Source organism: Pantherophis guttatus, chromosome 2, assembly GCF_059756535.1.
Source record: "Pantherophis guttatus breed Tessera chromosome 2, ASM5975653v1, whole genome shotgun sequence".
NCBI classification, from domain to species: Eukaryota; Metazoa; Chordata; class Lepidosauria; order Squamata; family Colubridae; genus Pantherophis; species Pantherophis guttatus.
Genome location: NC_142064.1, coordinates 36,560,442 through 36,582,398, shown reverse-complemented (window position 1 = coordinate 36,582,398; position 21,957 = coordinate 36,560,442). Strand labels below are relative to the sequence as shown.

The 21,957-nt window shown below is 35.7% G+C and overlaps 1 protein-coding gene across 1 annotated transcript in view; it reads left to right on the top strand.

Annotated features, from left to right (window-relative positions):
* Window positions 1-21,957, top strand: part of FCHO2 (FCH and mu domain containing endocytic adaptor 2) — a 67,962-nt gene that overhangs the window by 20,134 nt on the left and 25,871 nt on the right. The window contains exons 6-14 of the mRNA XM_087885829.1: window positions 430-534; window positions 933-1,031; window positions 3,782-3,878; window positions 10,585-10,629; window positions 12,972-13,044; window positions 14,264-14,288; window positions 15,729-15,785; window positions 16,556-16,732; window positions 19,430-19,454. Of these exons, the coding sequence (XP_087741955.1) occupies window positions 430-534; window positions 933-1,031; window positions 3,782-3,878; window positions 10,585-10,629; window positions 12,972-13,044; window positions 14,264-14,288; window positions 15,729-15,785; window positions 16,556-16,732; window positions 19,430-19,454 (703 nt within the window). The remainder of the gene's footprint in view (window positions 1-429; window positions 535-932; window positions 1,032-3,781; window positions 3,879-10,584; window positions 10,630-12,971; window positions 13,045-14,263; window positions 14,289-15,728; window positions 15,786-16,555; window positions 16,733-19,429; window positions 19,455-21,957) is intronic.

Genomic DNA, 21,957 nt, shown 5'->3' with positions numbered 1-21,957 from the left:
ATGGGAATAAAAAAAAAATAGATTGAACAATCATTTTCTCACATGTTATAATAAAACTATTACAGGGAAAAAAGTTGTTTTAGATATTTTATTAAAATATTAGATATTCTGTTAATTTTTTATGAGTGATATATGGTAAGAATTGATATTTACTTTGAGAGCCACTGAATACTAGTAAGGAAAGATAAAGGGTTGCTTGAATTCAACTGTCAAATGTATTTTTCTTGGTAATAATACAGATGTTGCTTGTCACTGCCTTCTTCCAGAATGTTGTTTTGTTTTGTTTTGTTTTTACCTCCCAGAGTAATCTATAATTCTAGGAGCCCTATACATTAGCAAGGACTCTTAACCAATCCTGGCTAATTCTGCTCCCAAAACCAGCCAGAACTAAATTTATGATAAAATACCTTCTCCCTCTGATTTGTCTAGGCAGCAGTAAAATCCAAGAAAGCTACTGAAATGTACAAATTATATGTAGAAAAATATGCTGTAGCAAAATCTGAGTTTGAACAAAAGATGAATGAAACTTCCCAGGTAAGCTTTATTTCCAATTTGTTAAATTGAAAGTTATCATGAAGCAAATTCACTGAATCAGAATGTCTGTTTTAAACATATCTAAATCTGAACCCTACCCATTATATATAAAATAGCTAGAACCTTGGTTAATTTTTATTCCATCCTTACAGTTTTCCTCCTTTTTATTTTGTAGCATTTTGCAAGGAGTCTGATAGAAGAGAATACAAAATCTAGGTTGAATAAATACTATTTGTAATCGGGTTTCAGAGAAAATGTTTGCACATAAATGCTAGCCCTGGGGACATGTTTAAATCTGGGCAGGTTGTTCTTTATATGTATTAATGTTCTTTTTGAGAAGAATTGTTGAACATAAACCTTTTTCATTGACATTAAATTAAAATATTTTTTTATTACAGAAATTTCAAGATATTGAAGAAATGCATCTCTTCCATATGAAGGAAATTATAGAATGTTTTTCAAGTACAATAAATGAAATTCATTTACAGATTGGAGAGGTGAGTCATTGATTGTGTTTCATTAAATACTCTGAATTGAAGAGTCTCATATCTGAACTGCCATCTTATCAAGGTTCGTACTTAATATTTGTTTGAAATGATTTCGGAAGATTTAATGGGATAAGTATGCAATTTTTAAATATTGCATTATAATATATTGTATTATATTTTTATCATACAATGTACAAACATTTTAAATTTAAATATTTTTGTATCTAGAATAAGAAGAAAAAAGTTTTAATTTGGAGTAAATATTTTATCAATAAATAATAGTAAAATGTGAATAATTCATTTTTCTCAAAGGCATAATTAATTTTTTATATTTCTGGTTGTTGCAATACTAGTGATTGCTTCTTGATCATATTTAGAGAACATCTGAGACAGAAGCCAGCATGTGGTTCTTTCCTTTGGATCACTGGGAAATTTTCTATCTATCTATAAGTGAAAATATGGCATAAAATAAACTTTCATCATACAATCATTCAAACATGGGAAATGAAGCTGCTGCCTCATATTAATTATAACACTACAGTGACAAATAAGCAAAAACATATTTAACCCATATCTAGTTAGCTAAATTAACTTTTATAAATACTTGGGCTAAAAAATTACTTCTATCAAATACTACAGCATTTTTAGAATTCTTGGAAGATTTCCATGTCAAGAAAAAAGTTCCCAATTATATAAAATATTCAAGAGTACTTACATAAATTGAAAAATGTTGACCTCCACAAAAGGAGAAATCAAAAAGGTTTATACAGATGAAGAGAAAAATAACTGGAAAAAAACCATTTGAATTACCATACTTTTCGGAGTATAAGACGCTCTTTTTTCCACCGTAAAAGAGGATGGAAATGTTGCTGTGTCTTATACACCGAATGTAGCCATTTTTGGCCTCCCGAAACCACACCCCGCGTGTCCAGTTTTAGCCAAAAACAAGCCCGTTTTTCACAAAAACAGGATGCACTGAGGGTTTAGGAGGCCTTCAGAGTGCTCCTGGGGCCTGGGGAGGGCAAAAATGCAACCCATGGGGGGGGTTGGGAGGCCAAAAAAAAAAAAAAAAGGCCTATTTTTGCAAAAATGGGGGCATTTTTGCCCTCTCCAGCCCCCAGGAGCACTCTGCAGGGCTCCCAAACCCTCTGTGCATCCCATTTTTTGTGAAAAATGGGTCCATTTTTGGCCTTCCAACACCCCCCTACCCCCATGCAGGGGTGAAATCCAGCAGGTTCTGACAGGTTCTAGAGAACCGATAGTGGAAATTTTGAACAGTTCGGAGAACTGGTAACAGAAATTTTGAGTAGTGCAGAGAACCGGCAAATACCACCTCTGGCTGGCCCCAGAGTGGGGTTGGAATGGAGATTTTGCTGGATCCTTCCCCTGCCACACCCACCAAGCCACACACACCACGCCCACCAGCCATGTCCACAGAACTGGTAATAAAAAATTTTTGGATTTCACCACTGCCCCCATGTGTCGTGTTTTTGCCGTCCCCGGTCCCCAGGAGCACTCTGCAGGCCTCCCAAACTCTCTGCGCATCCTGTTTTTCGCAAAAATGGGATGCGCAGAGGGTTTGGGAGGCCTGCAGAGTGCTCCTGGGGGCTGGGAAGGGCAAAAATGCAACCGTGGCAGGGGAGGGGGTTGGGAGGCCAAAAAAGGCCTGTTTTTGCAAAAATTATATTTTTGCCCTCCCCAGCCCCCAGGAGCACTCTGCAGGCCTCCCAAACCCTCTGTATGCCCCATTTTTGCAAAAAATGGGCCCATTTTTGATCTCCCAACCCCACCACGCATCATGTTTTGCCCTCCCCAGCCCCCAGAAGCACTCTGCAGGCCTCCCAAACCCTCTGCATGCCCCGTTTTTGTGAAAAACGAGCCTGTTTTTGGCTTCCCAAACCCCCAACATGTCATGTTTTTGCCTTCCTCAGCCTCCAGGAGTACTCTGCAGGGCTCTCAAACCATCTGCATGCCCCTTTTTTGCTTCCCAAACCCTCCACTTGTTGCATTTTTGCCCTCCCCCAGGAGCACTCTGCAGGCCTCCCAAGCCCTCTGCACACCCCATTTTTGCAAAAAAAACCGGGCCTGTTTTTCGCAAAAATGGGATGCACAGAGGGTTTGGGAGGCCTGCAAAGTGCTCTGGGGGGCCAGGGAGGGGGAAAAACTTTTTTTTCTTGTTTACCTCTTCGAAATCTTGGTACGTCTTATTCTCCGGTGCGTCTTATAGTCTGGAAAAATATGGTCAGTTAAAGAGCAAGGATACAGAAAAAGATACAAAATGGAGGCCATCTCTCAAATTTAGAAGAGAAAACAAAAGTTAATGATCAAAAGAAAAATAATATATTTTTAAAAATGGAGAATGAAGTTGCCTGGCTCTGTCTTTCACAGAGACTGCAGGAAACTGAAATCAAAATATCTTAAATTCAGAATATTTGGAGAGACCATTTCTCTGAATAAATCCTTCATATTTCATTACTATAACCTTTTAGCTTGCCTGGGCTGCATTGAGTGAAGAAGAACTGTCTTGGGCTACATATAAATACATATAATATAGTTAATATATCTAAATAACATGTCCTTTATATTTTTATATTCATTATTATCTTGTGGGGCCCCATTACTACCTGTCCAGGGCTGCATGCAGCCCATGGGCCGTGGGTTGGACACACCTGCTATAAAGCCTTTCTCTTTCATCTTTAAACTTCTGCAGTGTTAAAATTGCTCAATAATCTTCAGCTGAACTATTTTTTTCCTGAAAGGTCCATGAAGAATTTAGAAATAACATGGCAAACACAACAGTTGAAAGTCTGATACAAAAATTTGCTGAGTTAAAAGGCACAGGCAAAGACAGACCTGGTGAGTTTTTGTTTGGTTCTTTTTTTCATATACTGGTAACTCTTTTTTAAATAGCTTTCTTAAGGGCATTGAAGACAAGGTTTTGCCATTCAGCTTTGATCCAGATGCACAATAGAAATCTGTTCAATAGTTATATTGATGGTAGTTGTTGGTTTCTTAAACTTGACTGCTGCTGATGTTATATGGTTTTTATAATACCCTTTGTTCATTCATTCAAGCAGTGTGGTGGTCTAGTGGTGAAGACTCTCACCCCCCACTCGGAAGATTGAGAGTTTCAATCCTAGGTAGTGTTAGATGTTTCTCTCCTAGGACGCAAAGAAAGAATGTCTGCTGCAAACTCCATGTGATTGTCAGGAAGGACATCTGGCTAGTAAATGCTCAGATCCATCCATTCATCCTGACTCTATATAAAAATAGGGAGTAAATGGTCATTAAAAGGGAGTTTTGTTTATTTAGTCATTCTTTTGATTGATTGATTGATTGATTGATTGATTGATTCATTCATTCATTCATTCATTCATTCATTCATTCATTCATTCATTCATTCATTCATTCAGGACCTGCAAGTCAGTGTTGATTCAGGTGACTACCTGGGCTAATCCTTACAGTTTACTTGGCAAAATTTTGGAAGCAGTATGCCTTAACCACTACACTAAACTAACTGTTTTATGTAGTCTTGTAAACCATTGAGAGTCATGTATTTCAGATGGGCAGACATAAATTGAATGAACAAATAAAATATACTTTCTACATGTGTATAATTCTACTTAAAAAATAAAATTTAGGGATTGCTAAACTGTTAAAATTCATTTTTAAGAAACAGTTGAACTTGATACTTTGTACACTGACAATCCTCCTTTAATTCAATTTACCTCAAATGAAATTGGCTCAGTCTTAAGATCAACTTTTAATGTACCTATATCCAGGCCAGATAAAATTAACATTTAGATTTAATTTAAAAATCCACTGTATGTTCTTTAATTTAAACATATTTTATTGAATCTGGAAACTAATGAGTTCCTAAAATTTATTGTGTAGAAAAATAGACTCAAAAGTATGCCTGCCTGCCTGCCGCCTTTCCTTCCTTCCTTCCTTCCTTCCTTCCTTCCTTCCTTCCTTCCTTCCTTCCTTCCTTCCTTCGCACATAACCTTATAGAGGTTACTTGATTTGCTTCAACAAAGCAATTCAGATAGCCTTCAATTGCTTGGCCCTCTACTTCAGGGGAAGACATTTTTCAGTTATCTTGGTCCAGGTATTTGTGAGCTCGTCAGTTTTGGGATTGTGCCTGCCATGTGCACAGAAGCAATCCAACATTTTTAGCATGCACTGGCACATGCTGTGAAATTGTTTATAGTGCTTAGCAGAGCTGTCCATTGTAGAAGACCTTCAGTATGAAGTTTTTAGCAGACTGTCAAAGGCAGGTGGTACTCTTCTGTGGTATTTTCCAGGCAAAGCATGCCTCTGTGCTAAGCAACTTTAGCTTTATTACTCACTACTATATTGCCCTCAGTGCTGCCATCAAATTAAACTGAATCTGCCCAGCCCAGAAGTACTCTTGTGAAAGAAGAATCCTTTCAGCCTACTCCCATGGTACAACTCTGAGAGGAAAATAGCTGAGAGGTTTCCAAAGCAGAGCAGGGGAAAACAACATGGTTACTCTTAAAAACAGTATAAAAATAAATTTTAAAAAATCCACAGGTACAGTATATATGGTACCTTGCTCAATAGTAGTAACTGTGAGAGGGATCTTGGAGTCCTAGTGGACAATCACTTAAATATGAGCCAGCAGTGTACTGCAGCTGCCAAAAAAGCCAACACAGTTCTAGGCTGCATATTCAGAGGGATAGAATCAGATCACATGAAGTGTTAATACCACTTTATAATGCCGTGGTAAGGCCACACTTGGAATACTGCATCCAGTTTTGGTCACCACGATGTAAAAAAGATGTTGAGGCTCTAGAAAGAGTGCAGAGAAGAGCAACAAAGATTATTAGGGGACTCAAGGATAAAACATATAAATAACGGTTGCTGGAACTGGATATGTCTAGTCTTATGAAAAGAAGTGCTAGGGGTAACACGATAGCAGTGTTCCGATATCTCAGAAGTTGCCACAAAGAAGAGGAAATCAAACTATTCTCCAAAGTACCTGAGGGTAGAACAAGAAGCAATGGGTAGAAACTAATCAAGGAGAGAAGCAATTTAGAACTAAGGAGAAATTTCCTGACAGTCAGAACAATTAATCAGTGGAACAACTTGCCTCCAGAAGTTGTAAGTTTTTAAGAAGAGATTAGATAACCATTTGTCTGAAGTGGTGTAGGGTTTCCTGCCTAAGCAGGGTTGGACTAGAAGACCTCTAAGGTCCCTTCCAACTCTGTTATTCTAAAGATAAGATAACCTTTATTGTCATTTTTTCCCTGTGGGCACCCTGGCACACATTAAAAATGAAATTCTGTTGCCTGCTCTCAAAAGTGTACACTTTGCAAGTTAATTTATTATTGATTATCAAAGTTAGTCAAAGCTAGTGTCAACTTTCAAAGTTTAATAAAACTGCATCACATTTTATCTCTATATTATGTTGAGACTGAATACATTCTACCTTGAATTCTTGTCCCCCACATATAAATACAGGTAATCCTTAAATTACAACCGTAATGAAGCCTGCCCATAATGATCATCAGTCATGACAGTTATAAATCATGTCACCCACATAATTGGCTCAATTTTACGACCTTTTTTGTGACAATCTTAAAGTGAACCTGTTGCTTGCTATTTTGTCCTATGATTGCAGGACACAGCAAACAACTGTAATTGCAGGCTGGTTGCCAAACGCCCAACATGCAACCACTTGACTGGGGGAAGGGGAAGGCCAGCCATCAGAATTTCGGAACTGGGTTGTAAGTAGGCTTAGGTTAAATGACTGGTTGTAAGTCAAGTAGATGTAGGCAGAGTAGATAGATCTAATAATTCATGGAGAGTGTTTCAAAACCACTAGGTACTAAGGAACACTGGGTAGTGGTGATATGGAGTGGGGGACTTTATTTTGAAGCTGGCAGCTAGAATTGAAATGCTAATGGACTGATCTAAACAATTCCAGTTTAAATTCAATTTCTTGGAGTGGGGGCTGTATAGGATAAAAACGTATTTTTAATAAGACATATTTTCTCATCTAAAGCACATTAGAGCAGGCTGAACTGGTAGAAGGAAAAGGCCACATTAATATATTAAAAATAATAGTGGGCCATAAAGGAATATCTGGCACGCTGATCAGCTAGCAATGTTAATGAAGCCTTGAGATATGTTGGTATACGATTTTCTAGGACAAAGATAGCTTGGAAAATTAGGCTGTGATGGTGACATTTTGTCCTAGTGGTGACATTTGGCAACAGTAGATTTGTTGAATTTTTTTTAAAAAATCCACAAGCCACATGAGAGTGTTCAGAAGGCTGCATGTTATGAAAATCATGCAGTAGGCTGCATGTTGTGAAAATAGTATCCTACTTTGCTCAAGTTCAGTGCATGTTTTTACTGCAAAAATATTTTTGTTACTTCCCAAAAGTATTTTTGCAACCTATTGACTAATATAACTCATAAACTCTCTGAAACCGTTTTTGTGGATAATTTTTTTTTAATTAAGGAATTATATAAACTGAACATGACTTTTTAGGTTTCTAAAATAATGAAAACCAAAAGAAAAAGTCTGAAGAAAAGTTAACAAATTTACAGTATGGTTAGGATCCTTTGTCTTTTCATACATTATTAAATATTTTATGATATAAATGATATTGTTCGTATGCTAACTTTTTCAATAATTTAGCAGTGGTTTTGGTTTTTATTTAGCAGTATTTCTCTTAATTTCAGTTTTCAATATTTGTATTGAAGATTAAATATGAAGTGGCATAAGGAGTTAGTAACAGAAAGATTGTGTATGTGTTTATAATGCAAAATTAACCTTTGTGATTGAGCTTTTACATCTAAACACTAGGAACAGTCATTTGTTTTGACAGCAAAATTAATTGAGACTAAAACAGTTGAAATTCCACTTGTATCAAGCTGTTCATTAGGAACTGCACTCTGGCTTTAGTGCTGTCAAAAAAATAACTTGTTCGACTATGATTAAATAGCAGAATGATGGTCGGTCCACTGCATTTGAGAAAGAGGTTGAATAAACTTTCTACTGCAGAAACAATTCAAAAGTGACATGTTGCAAGAGGGATAGAATATGCATTGATTTCCAGCTGAGCTGTCAACTGGCACTGAGCCAGACACGCAAAGCTTTGCGGTTTTGAAGCAGCATGTGAGGCATATGTAGTTTTGAGAAAATTGTCCTCCTTTCATGCATGACTTCCTACTAGGAGATGGGGGCTGGGCAGGGAATCTTTTGTTTTACTCTAAAACCAGCCATTCAGTTTTCTTATGTATGAAGAAGTAGTTTAGTACTTATGTTATTTTTAAGTAGGGGTTGCTTTTGAAAATAGTCCTACAGGTTGATATTTGCTAAATGTATTTCACTTTGATTTGTGATTGTTTTGAAAGCCTACAGTTTTTTCTATTATTGATACATTTTAAGAATATTCAAGAACAGTTCACCAATTACATTTTTTCAGCATCCATTATATTCTTTCTTTTTCTATTTACATATTTGATACATGTTCCAACTGGTCTAATTTGAACTGAGTATTTCAATTGTATAAATTGACCTGCCATGACCCCATTCTCAAACCAAACTGTTTCAGAGCTGTTACTGATTAAGTGACAGGTGACTTATGAGATCTGTGAATGTTCAAGACTTCTTATTGTTCCTTTAGTGTTGAACATTTCTGTTGTAAAACAAAACATACCGTAAGAACCTCAAAATAGATTTGGCTCTGTCCCCATATTTAAAATAATTAGAAGGTTCCTATTTAGGTGGATGATGATAATGATGATGATGGGTCAGTGACTTAATTTGTATTTGTTTATCCTCTTGAAAATCTATATTATACTGTAGCCATCTAATTTTCACCATTTAAATGACAAAGCTACTTTTGTTTATACATATGATTGAATTTAATGCATACAGAACTCAACTGGGGAATCAGTTTGGAGTTGTGTAAATTTATCTGAGCGTTCAATAGATGGCAGCATGTGGCCAACCTTGTCCCTTCTTGGAAGCTAAGTAAAGTTGGGTCTGTGGTTAGTACTTGAAGGAATCCTGGGGCTGTAGACAACTCGGAAGTAGGAAGAATATTCAGAAGATGATGGCATCTTTAATATTAATGCAAAAAACAACATTGATCTGTCTTATGTAGTCACCAGGAGTCTCAGTTTGAAGAGTGTCTTTATCTTTTTAAATCTTTACAGAGTTATGTATTCAATTACTCTTCTCAGCAGCCTAGCTATCTTAATTCTTTAAAAAATTTAAATATACAGTATTGTATAATATTCTTTTACATATATATATAATGTCAGTAACTGTTATAAATGTTGTTATAAATGTATTAATTGTGGGATGATCTGATTATACTTTTCTGTTGATTCAATGAGGTGAATTCTGGGGCTTCTCATAAGTACAAGCAGAAAAAAAAAGTTTCTTCAGAAGGATCACTGGTGATCTTGGCCTTAGGTTTTAGATGATAAAATACCATTTCTATGGTAGTGGATTGAACATGGAGACATCTCCAAATTTGATGAGTTCCCCATCTACCCACTCATCTAAATCATTGATGGAAATATTGAAGAGTGCTGGGCCTAAAATAGAGCCTTGGGGTAATCCACTGCATACTTCCCTCCATGTAGTTGCAGTTCCATTGAATAGAATAGAATAGAATAGAATAGAATAGAATAGAATAGAATAGAATAGAATAGAATAGAACAGAACAGAACAGAACAGAACAGAACAGAACAGAACAGAACAGAACAGAACAGAACAGAATCTTTATTGGCCAAGTTTGTTTGGTCACACAAGGAATTTGTCTTGGTGCATATGCTCTCAGAGTACATAAAAACATTGAGGACTACACATACGTTGAGTGCAGTTGGTCAGCCAATTACCAATCTATCTGGTGATGCTGTCTAATCCACATTTTTCTATTTTATCAAGTAGTAGGTTATGGTCCACTTTATCAGATGGCTTACTGAAGTCCAAGTAAATTATATCGACAGCATATTTCTGATCCACTAATTTTGTTAAAGAATGCAATAAGATTTGTCTGGCATGATCTGCCATGTTGGCTTTTCGTTATGACTTTGCTTGCCTCTAGGTGTTCGCAGATTCATTGCTAGGTTATCTTTTCCAGAATCTTCCCAGGTATTGATTGATGTAAGACTGATAAGTCTGTAGTTTCCTGGATCCATTCCCATCCCCCCCTTTTTTTGGGGGGGGGGAAATGGGAACTAAATTTTAAGCTAATACATGCCTTCCAGCTCTGTTCTGTTCTGTTATTACCAAGATCTGGCTCAGACTGTCTCTGAGATTTGCCCAGATTTTTGGTCTCTCTAACCTTGACACAAGAGCTTGCATGTGTGTGTGTATGTTTCTGTATGTACATACACATACAGGTGCTATTTTTGATCCTTAAATATGTCCTTCCTACAAACAGGAATTCCTCTCCAAAATAGCTATGCTATTACCGCTATGCTATTTTGCATCTTATGGACAAGCAATAATATACTACTGTATAACACAAAAGAATTAATTAAAGAGTATTGTTTTTCTCTTGTTTTCAGGACTAATTGAATTTGAAGAATGTAATACAGCCAGTGCAGTTGAGGGTAAGTTTTTCTTCATTGTAAAAATGATTTCAAACATGTACAATGATTTCAAACATCCAATACAGGTTCTTTTTGTAATCATTGTATAATCTATGTTAAAATATTAAGTGAAATACCTGAAGATGAACATATTATGTCTTTTTCGATTTAACATGATCAGTTGTGAGCCACAGATTGCTTTATATGGTCATATGAGAAGCAACAAAAATATTCTCATAATTATTTTTTTTCTGAATAAGAAGCAAACAGCTTCTCAGCATTCCCATAAGTATCTTCAATTTTTAAATTTTTTGCATCTGTCCATTTTCAAATAAGTACAGAACACTTAACTAATAGTACTCTCTGACTCTCCAGAGAATTATCTGCAAAAATTACCTACAATTTTTTTTTTAGCATCCTGAGATTCTCTGGTGATTTATTATTAACTTAAAGTAGGTAGTTTTTTTTTTAATTATCTTCTTAAGTTGCAAATCCATCTTTGCATCATTTATTCTACTTGTCTGGGAGTGGGACAGAAATTTTCCTTATACCATGCTTACATATTCAGTCTATTTTATTGAACTTAACTTTGTTATATCTTTCTCCTTCCATATCTTATATATGTCTTTTTTTAAATGTGCTTTTTAGCAGGTTATAAGCCCCTTTTATAATAAAAGAAAGCCCTATTTATCTTTTGTGAAACACATCTTCCATTTCAGGGGTGTCAAACTAGCGGCCCGCGGGCCAGATGCATCATGCACAGGCCACTCCCACCCTAGCTCTGCAAATGGGAAAAACATCACAAAACATCACGTGATGGCAATGTGACACCGTGAGTTTGACACCTGTGTTCTATTTGAACAGAAATCACTTTGGTTACTCCAGTAAAATGATTTTTGTCAGTAGAATTGATCTGGACAAGCTACTATCTTTAAGTCAAATAGCAAGGCTGATTATTAGGGTCACCATCATACTCTTCCTGTTGCTTCACAGAAGCAATTTTCAGCTGCCTATGAAGGATTGGAAAAAATAGCTTGTGGGACTGCTCACTCTGCTTGCTGTAAAACTGTCTGCATTTCAAGGAGCATTGAATTACCAGGCTATACCTTAGATCAGGGATGTCAAACTCAATTTAATTGAGGGCCACATCAGGGTTGTGTTTGACCTTGGGGGGCCATGGTGTATGTATGTGGCTGGGGGTGTTGCCAGAGTGGGCGTTGCCAGCTCGACATCACCAAGGCTCCGTTTTTGGCCGCGACGGCCTTCTGCAGCCCTCTGCCAGTGAAAACTGAGCCAGGCTCTGGTTTTGCTGGCAGAGGGCTGAAGGAGGCTGTCGCAGCTGAAAACGGAGCCCGGGCGAGTCTCGTGCAGTTTCCCCGAGCTCCATTTTTGTTGGCAGAGGGCTGCAGGAGGCCATTGTGGTTGAAAACGGAGCCCGAGCGGGGTGTACATGGCTCTCCCAAGCTCCGTTTTTGTTGGCAGATGCACCATGGGCCGATCCTTCGCTATTTGCAGGGCAGGCTCACGGGCCAGATCTAAGCACTCTGCAGGCCAGATCCGGCCCCCGGGCCTTGAGTTTGACACCCCTGTCTTAGATAATAACCTTGATGTATGAGCTATTTAACAAAATAGGAAAGTTAAGTACATGCTAGGATGGTGTTAACATTAATTTATTATTATTGTTGTTTATTCAGTGTCGATGCCATCCAATTCCAATTGGTTCTGGACAGCAGACAGCAAAAAAAAAAAAAAAGTGCAAAACATATAAGAATAACAAAAGTGGCAAATCTGATCAACAACATGTCATGCACCTGACAAGGGCTCCAGCCAGCCTAACTCAAAGCCTATTGATATCACTTAACTCAGTTTCCTTTTGATCAGAACCAGAACAATATTGAGAGGGCTAATCCCCAGACCTAATAATGGGTTTCGATTCCCTGAAAAGTTTGTGAGCAAATATTAACATGTGGGGATTGCACTGTATTTGCCTGGATAAGCTGCCATTCAACTTGACCAAGCAGATCAAGTTGAATTTAACTTGACAGATTTAACAAAGATGACACATGTCACACAAGTCATTTGAAATTTTAGGGGCTCATGGCAAACGCAATGTTTGAGTATCCCGGATATAAGCAGAAATCTTGATTCAGAGCCATGTTGAAGAATAAAAACATTAAATGTTTTAATTTTAATGGACTAAGTAGCCCAATGTATAAGTATTCCAATTTATTGGTAGTGCTTGCTACATATGGTAATCTCATGAAATAAATTATCTTCATATTTGCTACATGTGTGCATTATTTCAATGTATGCTGAATAATGTACTTTTTAATTTCTATCTAATAATAATAATTTACTTGCAGGAATAAAGCCAAGAAAAAGAAAGCATTTTGGATTGTCAGGGATTATTAAGAAGGAAAAAGATCCAGAATCTATGTAAGTATGTTTCAAACAAAAATATAAAAAATAATGTTATAATAAAAGCACAAAAATTATTTTATAATTCTTACTGTAAAATGTCAAGAGCTTTTGCTTTTAAAGACTTTTAGAAATAGTCCTTTTTACTTATACTCTTCTAAACTTGGAAAATATCATTTTTGACAAGAGCATTAATGAATTAATTTCACACATACATTTTCTACACATAGGCTTATATATTATTTTATGCAAGATCGCTTTCCAGTTCAAACTATACCCTGTTTCCCCCTAAATAAGACATCCCCTGATAATAAGCCCAGTCGGAATTTTGAGCGCATGGCAATAAGGCCAAGCGCTTATTTCAGGGTTCAAAAAAATATAAGACAGGGTCTTATTTTCGCGGAAACATGGTATGTATTCCCACAATAATCCTCCTAGAGCTGAGAACTTTGTTTATGGGGCTCAAAATGTATATTTTATCCATCCTAAGGAATGCAGTTAGTTGTCAAGGAGAAAAAAAGGGAATTTGATCGATCATAAAAACCAAAGGATAGTTTGCTAACCCATTTGTTTTATCTTAAGTTTTAGTCATAACTCTGTGTAATAGTGATTAATGAAGTGTCTTAGGCATCTCTCAGCACTGCATTACACTCCAATCTCCTTTTGTATTAGTGTAAGTGCCATTTTAAACTGACTGTCAGTGCCAGTATTGTAGTTCCAACAATAAAAGAAGCACATACGCTTTCCGAACAATTTAAATTTAATCCACATGCCATTTGAATAACACTTTATCCTGTATAAAATAAAGTTTTGATCAACTGTATATATTTTAAGTATCTTTTACCATTTTCTAAAACATAGCTACTAAATGGTTAAAAAAAGTGTGACATTAAAATTATGGAATTCACTTGTCCAAGAGCCCCTATCCACTTATAACATAGAATAATAGGAAATGGAACAATGTTAATGCCAGCAAGACTTCAAATCCTCTCATATTTCATTACTAGATGATTTATATCTGTATCTACTACATTAAGCATGCTAATGTTGTCTTTATATATATGTAATTTTAAGAATTTTGATTGAAATTGACAGTCTAAACCTTTTCACAACTAAATAAAATATATACTCATTGTTTTCTAAGATGATAGAGGTTATGTATATAGCAAAATAAAGTTACACAATTCATATATTTATAACAATTACCTGATTTATTGGTGTGTTGTTTTTATTATAGAGAATGTCCAGATGCAGATTCAGTAGTAAGTATATATGAATTGTGTGTGTGTGTGTGTGTGTGTGTATTAGTGTATGAATGAATGAATGATGTCAATGGAAATTCTCATTCATCCAGGTCATGGTTGTCCCAAAGGTGCTTCTTCAAGAGGCAACTGGACTTTCTGGTTTTTCTTTAAAGACATTTCGCTTCTCATCCAAGAAGCTTCTTCAGAGTGAAACATCTTTGAAAAAACCCTAGAAAGTCCAGTTGCCTCTTAAAAAAGCATCTTTGGTGTATATGAATAATTTCAGTTATAATAAAACAGTTTCAAGCAAGTGTCAGTTTTATCATCTGTTTTCTTTCTAACTATTTTTGGCCATTTATCAGAATTTAACTCAAGATGGCAGATCGGCAGATGTTTTCTTTCTTTTTTTTGCATATATTTTTTATTAAGGATTTTGATTATTATAATAAAAAGTAATACAAACTTAAAGAAAAAAGAATACTAAGAAAGTATAAAAAGTATAAGAAAAAAGAATGTTATGACCGTCACAGAGTCCCCACAGCACCCTATCAACATTCTGGTGCTTGGCAGTCGGCATGTATTTATGACAGATGTTGGGGTCATGTGGACATTATTTGTGACCTTCCTAGCCAGCTTCCAAGAAGAAAAGTAAGAATGTTCTGATGTTCAAACATTTTACATAACTTTTGTCAAGATTATCCTCTTCCTGCAAGTCATAAATCAAAGGATGATTGTCTTTGGTGGCTAACCTACAAGGAGCTGCACTAATGACTGTGTCCCTGGCACTGCCCTCTTATTTTAAAGATCTTACTCTTATTATTTGGCTCTTCCAGTTGGCCTGAGGACCAGATGAGGGAATTCCGTGCTGGAGATGGCTGCTAGATTGATGGCAGACTCTATTCTCCCCACCCACCCACCCCCCCACACTCCATTCCACCCATCCATCCTTTTGCCCATCCTTTTGATTATTATTCTCGTTGTGTTCCTTTGTCATGGTTTGTTTATTCTATTTTATTTCTGTTTGCACTTTTTTCATTTTTCTTCCTTTTTATTATTGTAAGCTGCCTAGAATAGTGCCATTGCAAGAATGGTGTCAAATAAATTTAACAAATAAAATAAATAAAATAATTACTTTCGTAAGAAAAATTATATAATTGCCAGGATATTAAGCAACGGGATGAGGCCTTAAAGAGGCAGTTAAAGGTCATGGATATGCTGCGAAGATTGTTGCTTCCAAGCTACGAAGGGTTAATTTTGAGAGTTGTACTTATCCCTCACTATTTCTGCTTTGAGAATGGTGTCTTCAGTCAAGACTTTTCAGCCTAAATCAGTTAACTGTTTTCATGTAGTCTTTATATATATAGCATTTTAACTGTTTTCCATGTAGTATTTTAGTTGTTTCTATCGAGTATGGGTTCCACTGAAACATATTTTAAAATAAGTTATTTTTCCTTCCAGAACATTCCAGATGTCGATGATGAGGGGTATAGCATTAAACCTAAAGATTGTCAGAATATCCTTTGTTGTCATTATACTTCGTATTTTGTTATATAAAGCATTAAATGATGTTATAAATCATTCTGTCTGCAGTAGTTGGATACAATATTAATTACCAGTAACTCGGTATTTTCAGAGTATGGATCTCAACCCCCAGGAAGGAGTGCTGGTTGCAAAATAATGAAGTTTTCCTCACAAGCTGGTCGTTTTGATACATAAGTGTTCTGAACAGAGAACAACAAAACAGTTCCACCACCCTTTTCTCTCCACCCCCCCTTTTTTTTAGCACACTACTTTTCCTTTCAAAAGAAAGGGTGATAATGTCTGGAGGGAGAAGGGTATTATGCAGAATTCTGACCCTTGTTCTGCAGAGACAGCTATTAGAGATCGCTGTGAGGAAGCAGAAATTGCAAGAGTATTGGGAGGGATACCCAGTGCTAGGCTGGAAGGGACAGAAGAGATGTGCTGTATTGCTATCTCAGTGCAGCTTCATTGACTGTGAGAGTGCCAAAAGCAACTTACAACCTGCTAGTCTTTTGTAAGCTGCAGTATTTTATGATGAGTTTTATGGAAAACTGGTATAAGGCAATAAGACATCCTTTCTTTTCCATGATATATGGACTACAATTTATTAAATAAAAGGAGTATATTAATTTATTCCTCAGCTCTAACCCCAGTGAATTATCAGTTTTATTCATTCAGTGGATTGGGATACATTTGTCATTAGTGGTGTTTGGGAACCCTGCATTAATTGATCAATCAACCTTTTCCTTAACTGCAAATAACATGCCAAAGAAAACCACTTTTATTCCTCAAGTGATTCTGACTCTGAAGATGATGAACCCAGAAAGTTCCGTGTGGAAATCAAACCCGTGCATTCAGACTCTAGTTCTCATTATACAGTGCCTTCTTTGGATGAATTAAAAGAATCAATAGGAAACATCACACTTTCACCAGCTATATCTGTAAGTAAACTTTTATAGGCTATTTAGTATATAGTAATAGGGAAATATACCATAGTTAATACTTTCATAGGAACGTAAACTCATTTGGCATAACTTTTAGTATATTTTAGAATGTTTTATTAAGATTTTTTAGAGAAGGAATGGAGCAATTAATGTTACATTCAAGGAACATATATGAATACAAAACAGCAGTGAGAAAAACAACATCAAAGAAAGAAACAGTACAGCTGAGTAGGTTAGCTGTACTGTTTTAAACCTATTTTCTACAGATTTGTGTAGCCCTATATCATAAACATGTAGTGGTTTAGTTCAAACTGGCATCATTTGTATTTTGAAGTCAGATGCTTTAATTATGTTCAGCTAGAGAGAGATTTAAACTACTTGTGACATATAAGAGCTAGACATTTTCTTGGTTTTTTGTTGGGCTCCTTTATTTATTTTATATCTAAAATATGAGAAACAAAGGTTTTCTTCAGTATAGCCAGTTACAGAATAGCCTACATTTTGTAGGGATGATCCTGAATAACAGCAAATCTTTTCCCAATTTGAATTTGTTTCAAGGAAGCAAAATCATTCTATCATCCAATATTTCACTCCCATTATCCATTGGCTTTTGTTCTGTTGCAAGTATGGGAAACTCTCCCAGATATCTATTTCTCCCAGGGAAAAGAAATGAAAGATGTTCCAGAATAGTCCATAGATTCCAATTTATTTATTTATCTTAATTGCTGAATATTTATAAACAACCTAATCAAGGAGTCACAGAGGTTTACAGTATGTACAACATATATTCAAAACTCCATAAAACTCCAATATTGTTGTGTTAAATGGTGCTGACTACTTTATTACAACTTTCAACTTTATATAAATTGTGGGAACATCACGATAGTGTAGACTCTAGATGCCCAAATTTACTCTAGGATATATAATTGCAACTTTGAACAACGTTTCGTTAAAGAACAGTTACAAAATGCAATCAAACAAAAAGTGCTACTATTAGGTCAGTGGATTTTTTTTAAAGAAATATTTCCCATCAAAATAACAGGATTATTTTAAAACTTTATTAACACTGTGGTTTGATGCTTCAGCCTTGAAAATTAGAAAAGAATATCCTTTTGTACATATAGCATGTACAAAACTGTGTGTAATTATGTTTTCCTTATTTTATTTTCTATGCTAACAGAGACATAGTCCTGTAAGTATTAAATCATATTTAATTAGCAGTATCATACTGCTTGATAAGGAATTGTAGCTAGAATATTGTAATGGATTTTATATACTATGATGTTCTGTAATACACAGTTCACTCGAAGCTGCCAGTTAGTTTTATGCCATGAAAATTGTAAAATTATTTGTCCTGGTAATAATAAATTAATAATAAGACAACCAATGAAATCCTAGTGTAATCTTTTATCAACATTTTTCAAACGTGGAATCTAATTAGCCTCACACCATAAGAACAGGATTTGATTCACAGATAGTCCTTGACTTACAACCACAATTGGGACCACAATTTCGATCATAAGCCATGAAGGTCATAAATCAGGCACCCATGTGACTGGCCTTGATTTTATGACTGTTTTAAAGCAGTCATTAAGTGAATCAAGTCATAAGTCAAAATACATCCCAGAAACCAGCAAAAAACACTGGAAATCAGCAAAAAATGTTGCACATCAGGGTCAAATGTCTATGGGACACTACAACCAGTTTTAAGTATAAGCTGGTTGCCAAGCCTGAAATGGGATCATGGGATCATGGAAAGGATGCAGTATTTTACAACAGCCAGAAGTGTTTTAGGAGCTGTAAAGGAGCTAATTTTCTTGATAATATCAATGTTCTACCATGGTGTATTACCTTCCCAGTCGTAAACCTATAAAAGATGGAATGTAACATCTGTGTAAAAGCACTAATCTGTGACCATCCTGATGTTTCTTTAAGATCAATATGATTTGAACAATGAATTCTGCCATTCTTTTTACCTTAGAGCTGAAAACTTGTTCCTTATAAGTTTAAGCCTAAAAAAATAAAATGTCCCAGGTCTTTGCCAAGTCAAAACTAGGATGGGGCTTGTTTACAAGCTGCATTTCCAAGACAGCTTTTGGAGCGGTTATGACAGACACCTAACCTTAGGCAAAATGGTTCCAGTAATCAATATTCATTTTTAACTGGCAATTCAGTAATTCATATCTCATACCAAGGGAGTGAATTTGTATATCAACTTTATATAAGCTGCTATTATGATTTGTTTTATCTTTTCCATGTTTTTAGTTTCACATTTGTTAAGTGCACATTTTTTACAGCAGGTTTAGAAAATTGGCTTTCAGTATAGAGTGCCAGCTGATTTTTTAAAATCATCCATAGTTGCATTTATTATTTTTATTACTTAGAAATAATATTTGCCAGCTTCACTAACTCAGTTAAAAAAAAATGGAGGACTTTTGTAGTAATGTTAAGCAACCAAGATGGGATGATTTTATTGCATAAAACAATTATGAGGTAATGATGCCATCTGATGTTCCAAATTTAAGATCCTAAACATTTATCCTATATATTTTATTTATATGTGTCATTCATTTTGCTAAGGCTAATATTTGAGATTGCCTTTGGAATATTTCCTGCCTTCAACTTTTCCCTTAATTTACAAAGAAAATAATATATGTTTACTAAAATTTGTTTTTTCAATTACTGTACATTTAGGCACAAATGAACCGGAATGCATCTAGTAAGTTTGTCTGGTGACTATCAGTGACTTTTTTCTTACGTTTATATCAGATTAAATGTCCTTTTTTATGAAAATAGATTTGTGTAAACCAAGTTTTTGTATGTATGCAAATGTATGTATAATGTGAGTGCAGGATAATTGAGTTCCCTTCTGTATTGAGAGTACTCATCACAGTTTTCCCCCCAACATGAGTAACTTTAAAAGGATATATCTTTTGCCACTTACTCAAAATATAGTTATAGGCAGTCCTAGAGTTATGGCAGTTCATTTAGCAACAGTTAAAAGTTACAACCCCCCCTCCCCACAAAGTACTTCAAAGTTACATGTTGCAGCACCCTAATGGTTGTTCGCCCTTATGACTGAATGCATAGAACTGCAACATGCCCCCTGCATATTTCCACCCCTTCCTGCCTGCTGTGTCCCCATAGGCACTAGGCCTACTTTGCTAGCCACAGGTAATCATTCCACTGTGTAAAATATAAGCTTAACACTGTTTAAAATAAATATATATTTTTTTGCTTTTGTAAGGTAGCCAACTTTTATTATAAACAATTACAAGCATTGTTTTCAAATACACTTAGAGCCCTGTGACAGCAATATTATTATTCAATCACACATATGGTTCTTTATGTATGTCTCTACAAGTAGTCCTTGACTTATGATCACAATTTTTCCCCTCTTGAGTAATTAAGTAGCTTGTTGCATCTATATGAGGCGTGTGTGTGTGAAAGAGAGAGAGAGAGAGAGAGAGAGAGATACTGTATATTGATATACAATAGATATAGATATAATAGATATAGAATCCTCAGGAATTAAGCGGTATGCTTTGCATGCATGATGCCTGTGTATATTGTGTATATGAATGTGTTTAATTCTATTCATGCAATGTTTTCTACATGTGTGTTAAGAAACATGAGGCAGGGTGCATATGCTCTGTTCTGAGTTAATGATCAGGACAGAAGGGGTTTAATGGATGAATCACCAGTATTCCAAGTCATGCCCAACTATTTTTCCAGTGGTGAAATCCTCCGCGGATTGCCACTGATTTGCTGCCCGCACATGTGCAATGCGCACCAAAAGCACATGTACGTATGCGCAGTGCACACGAAACGCATGCGTGCGAAAAAAGGAGGCTTAACAAGGTAAGTAGAACAGCGGGGGGGGGGAACAGCTGTGCCGCGGGATTTAGATTTGCTAGAAAGCAGGATTTCCTGCTTTCTAGCGAATATAAATCGTGTGGCACAGCTGATCATTGGAAATACCGGTTTGCCCGAACTGGTAGCTTTTATCACTACCGGTTCACCCAAACTGGTGTGAACCAGTAGCATTTCACCACTCTATTTTTTCCATAAGAGTGCTTGGGAAAAAAATTTCTGGAATGCCTTTCTCCATAACCACATTTTCAGACTCTTAACTCTAGCCATTTTCAAACTCAAACTTTCCTTTGTTAGTTTCTTCAATAACACCATTTTTTATTTCATTTTGTTCTAGTTTTGGAGAGTTACCCTACTTGTTGAGCCTCTTTTATAATCTATGTCCAACATTCTGTTGAGTTAAAAACAATAGTTAAGTAAGAAAGGCAAATATGGCATGATTTACAGATTTATTTATTTATTTATTTTACAATCCTTTAATACTCCCCTCTGAGTCAATTGATCAGGAAAGGTTGAAGGAATGACTTACAGAGAAGGTTTTGGCAAGACTTCAGTTCATTCCTCAATGCCTCCCTTTTTTCTAAAACCCCTGGTCAGATTTGGCCCAGCATTATTTCCAGCATTTTCTTAGGTTGAAAAAAATAAAAATGGCACAAAAAGAAAGGAAAACTTAATCTAAATGACCCTCTCATTAAATATCATACTTCTGATCATTTTTTAAAATTTCAAATATCTGAAAGCTACATCTCATCTCATTTACACCTTGTTCCTTACAAAAATTTCTATACTACTTATGTGTTGAATTTCCAAGGGGAAAAATATTTCAACATAATAATTTAAGACAATTCTTTTTCTTTTTCAAGGTGTTAATTCCTTTATTGTTAATTACTAAAAATCAATTTGTTGCCATTTTGATATGTGGCCTGGGATATCAAGGAAATTGATTCTTTCTTCAGGAACTGTTGGGGCTGTTCAGCAATATCTGAAAAGCCAGAGGTTTTTGTTCACGTAAGCAAGGGGTGACCACTAATTCAATACAGATTTGAAAGATTGCCCATGTTGCATATAAACCCAGAATCTATCAACCTAAAAGTCAAAGCTTTCGTTTAAATTGCCTTTCAGAAAAACTGTTCTGTAAAGTTTTTTTTCAATTTTATTTATTTATTGTATTGTTTTATATCCCATTTCTTCCACTGAAGTTATATACATATGCTGCATTTATGACACGTAATGGGTAAATTATAAATGACTACATTAACATTGTAATCAAACAATATCAGATCTGCTGGAGAAGAAAAAAACAAAATTCTTTAATTTTGGGGGCTGCCTTTCGACAGGACGGTTAGATC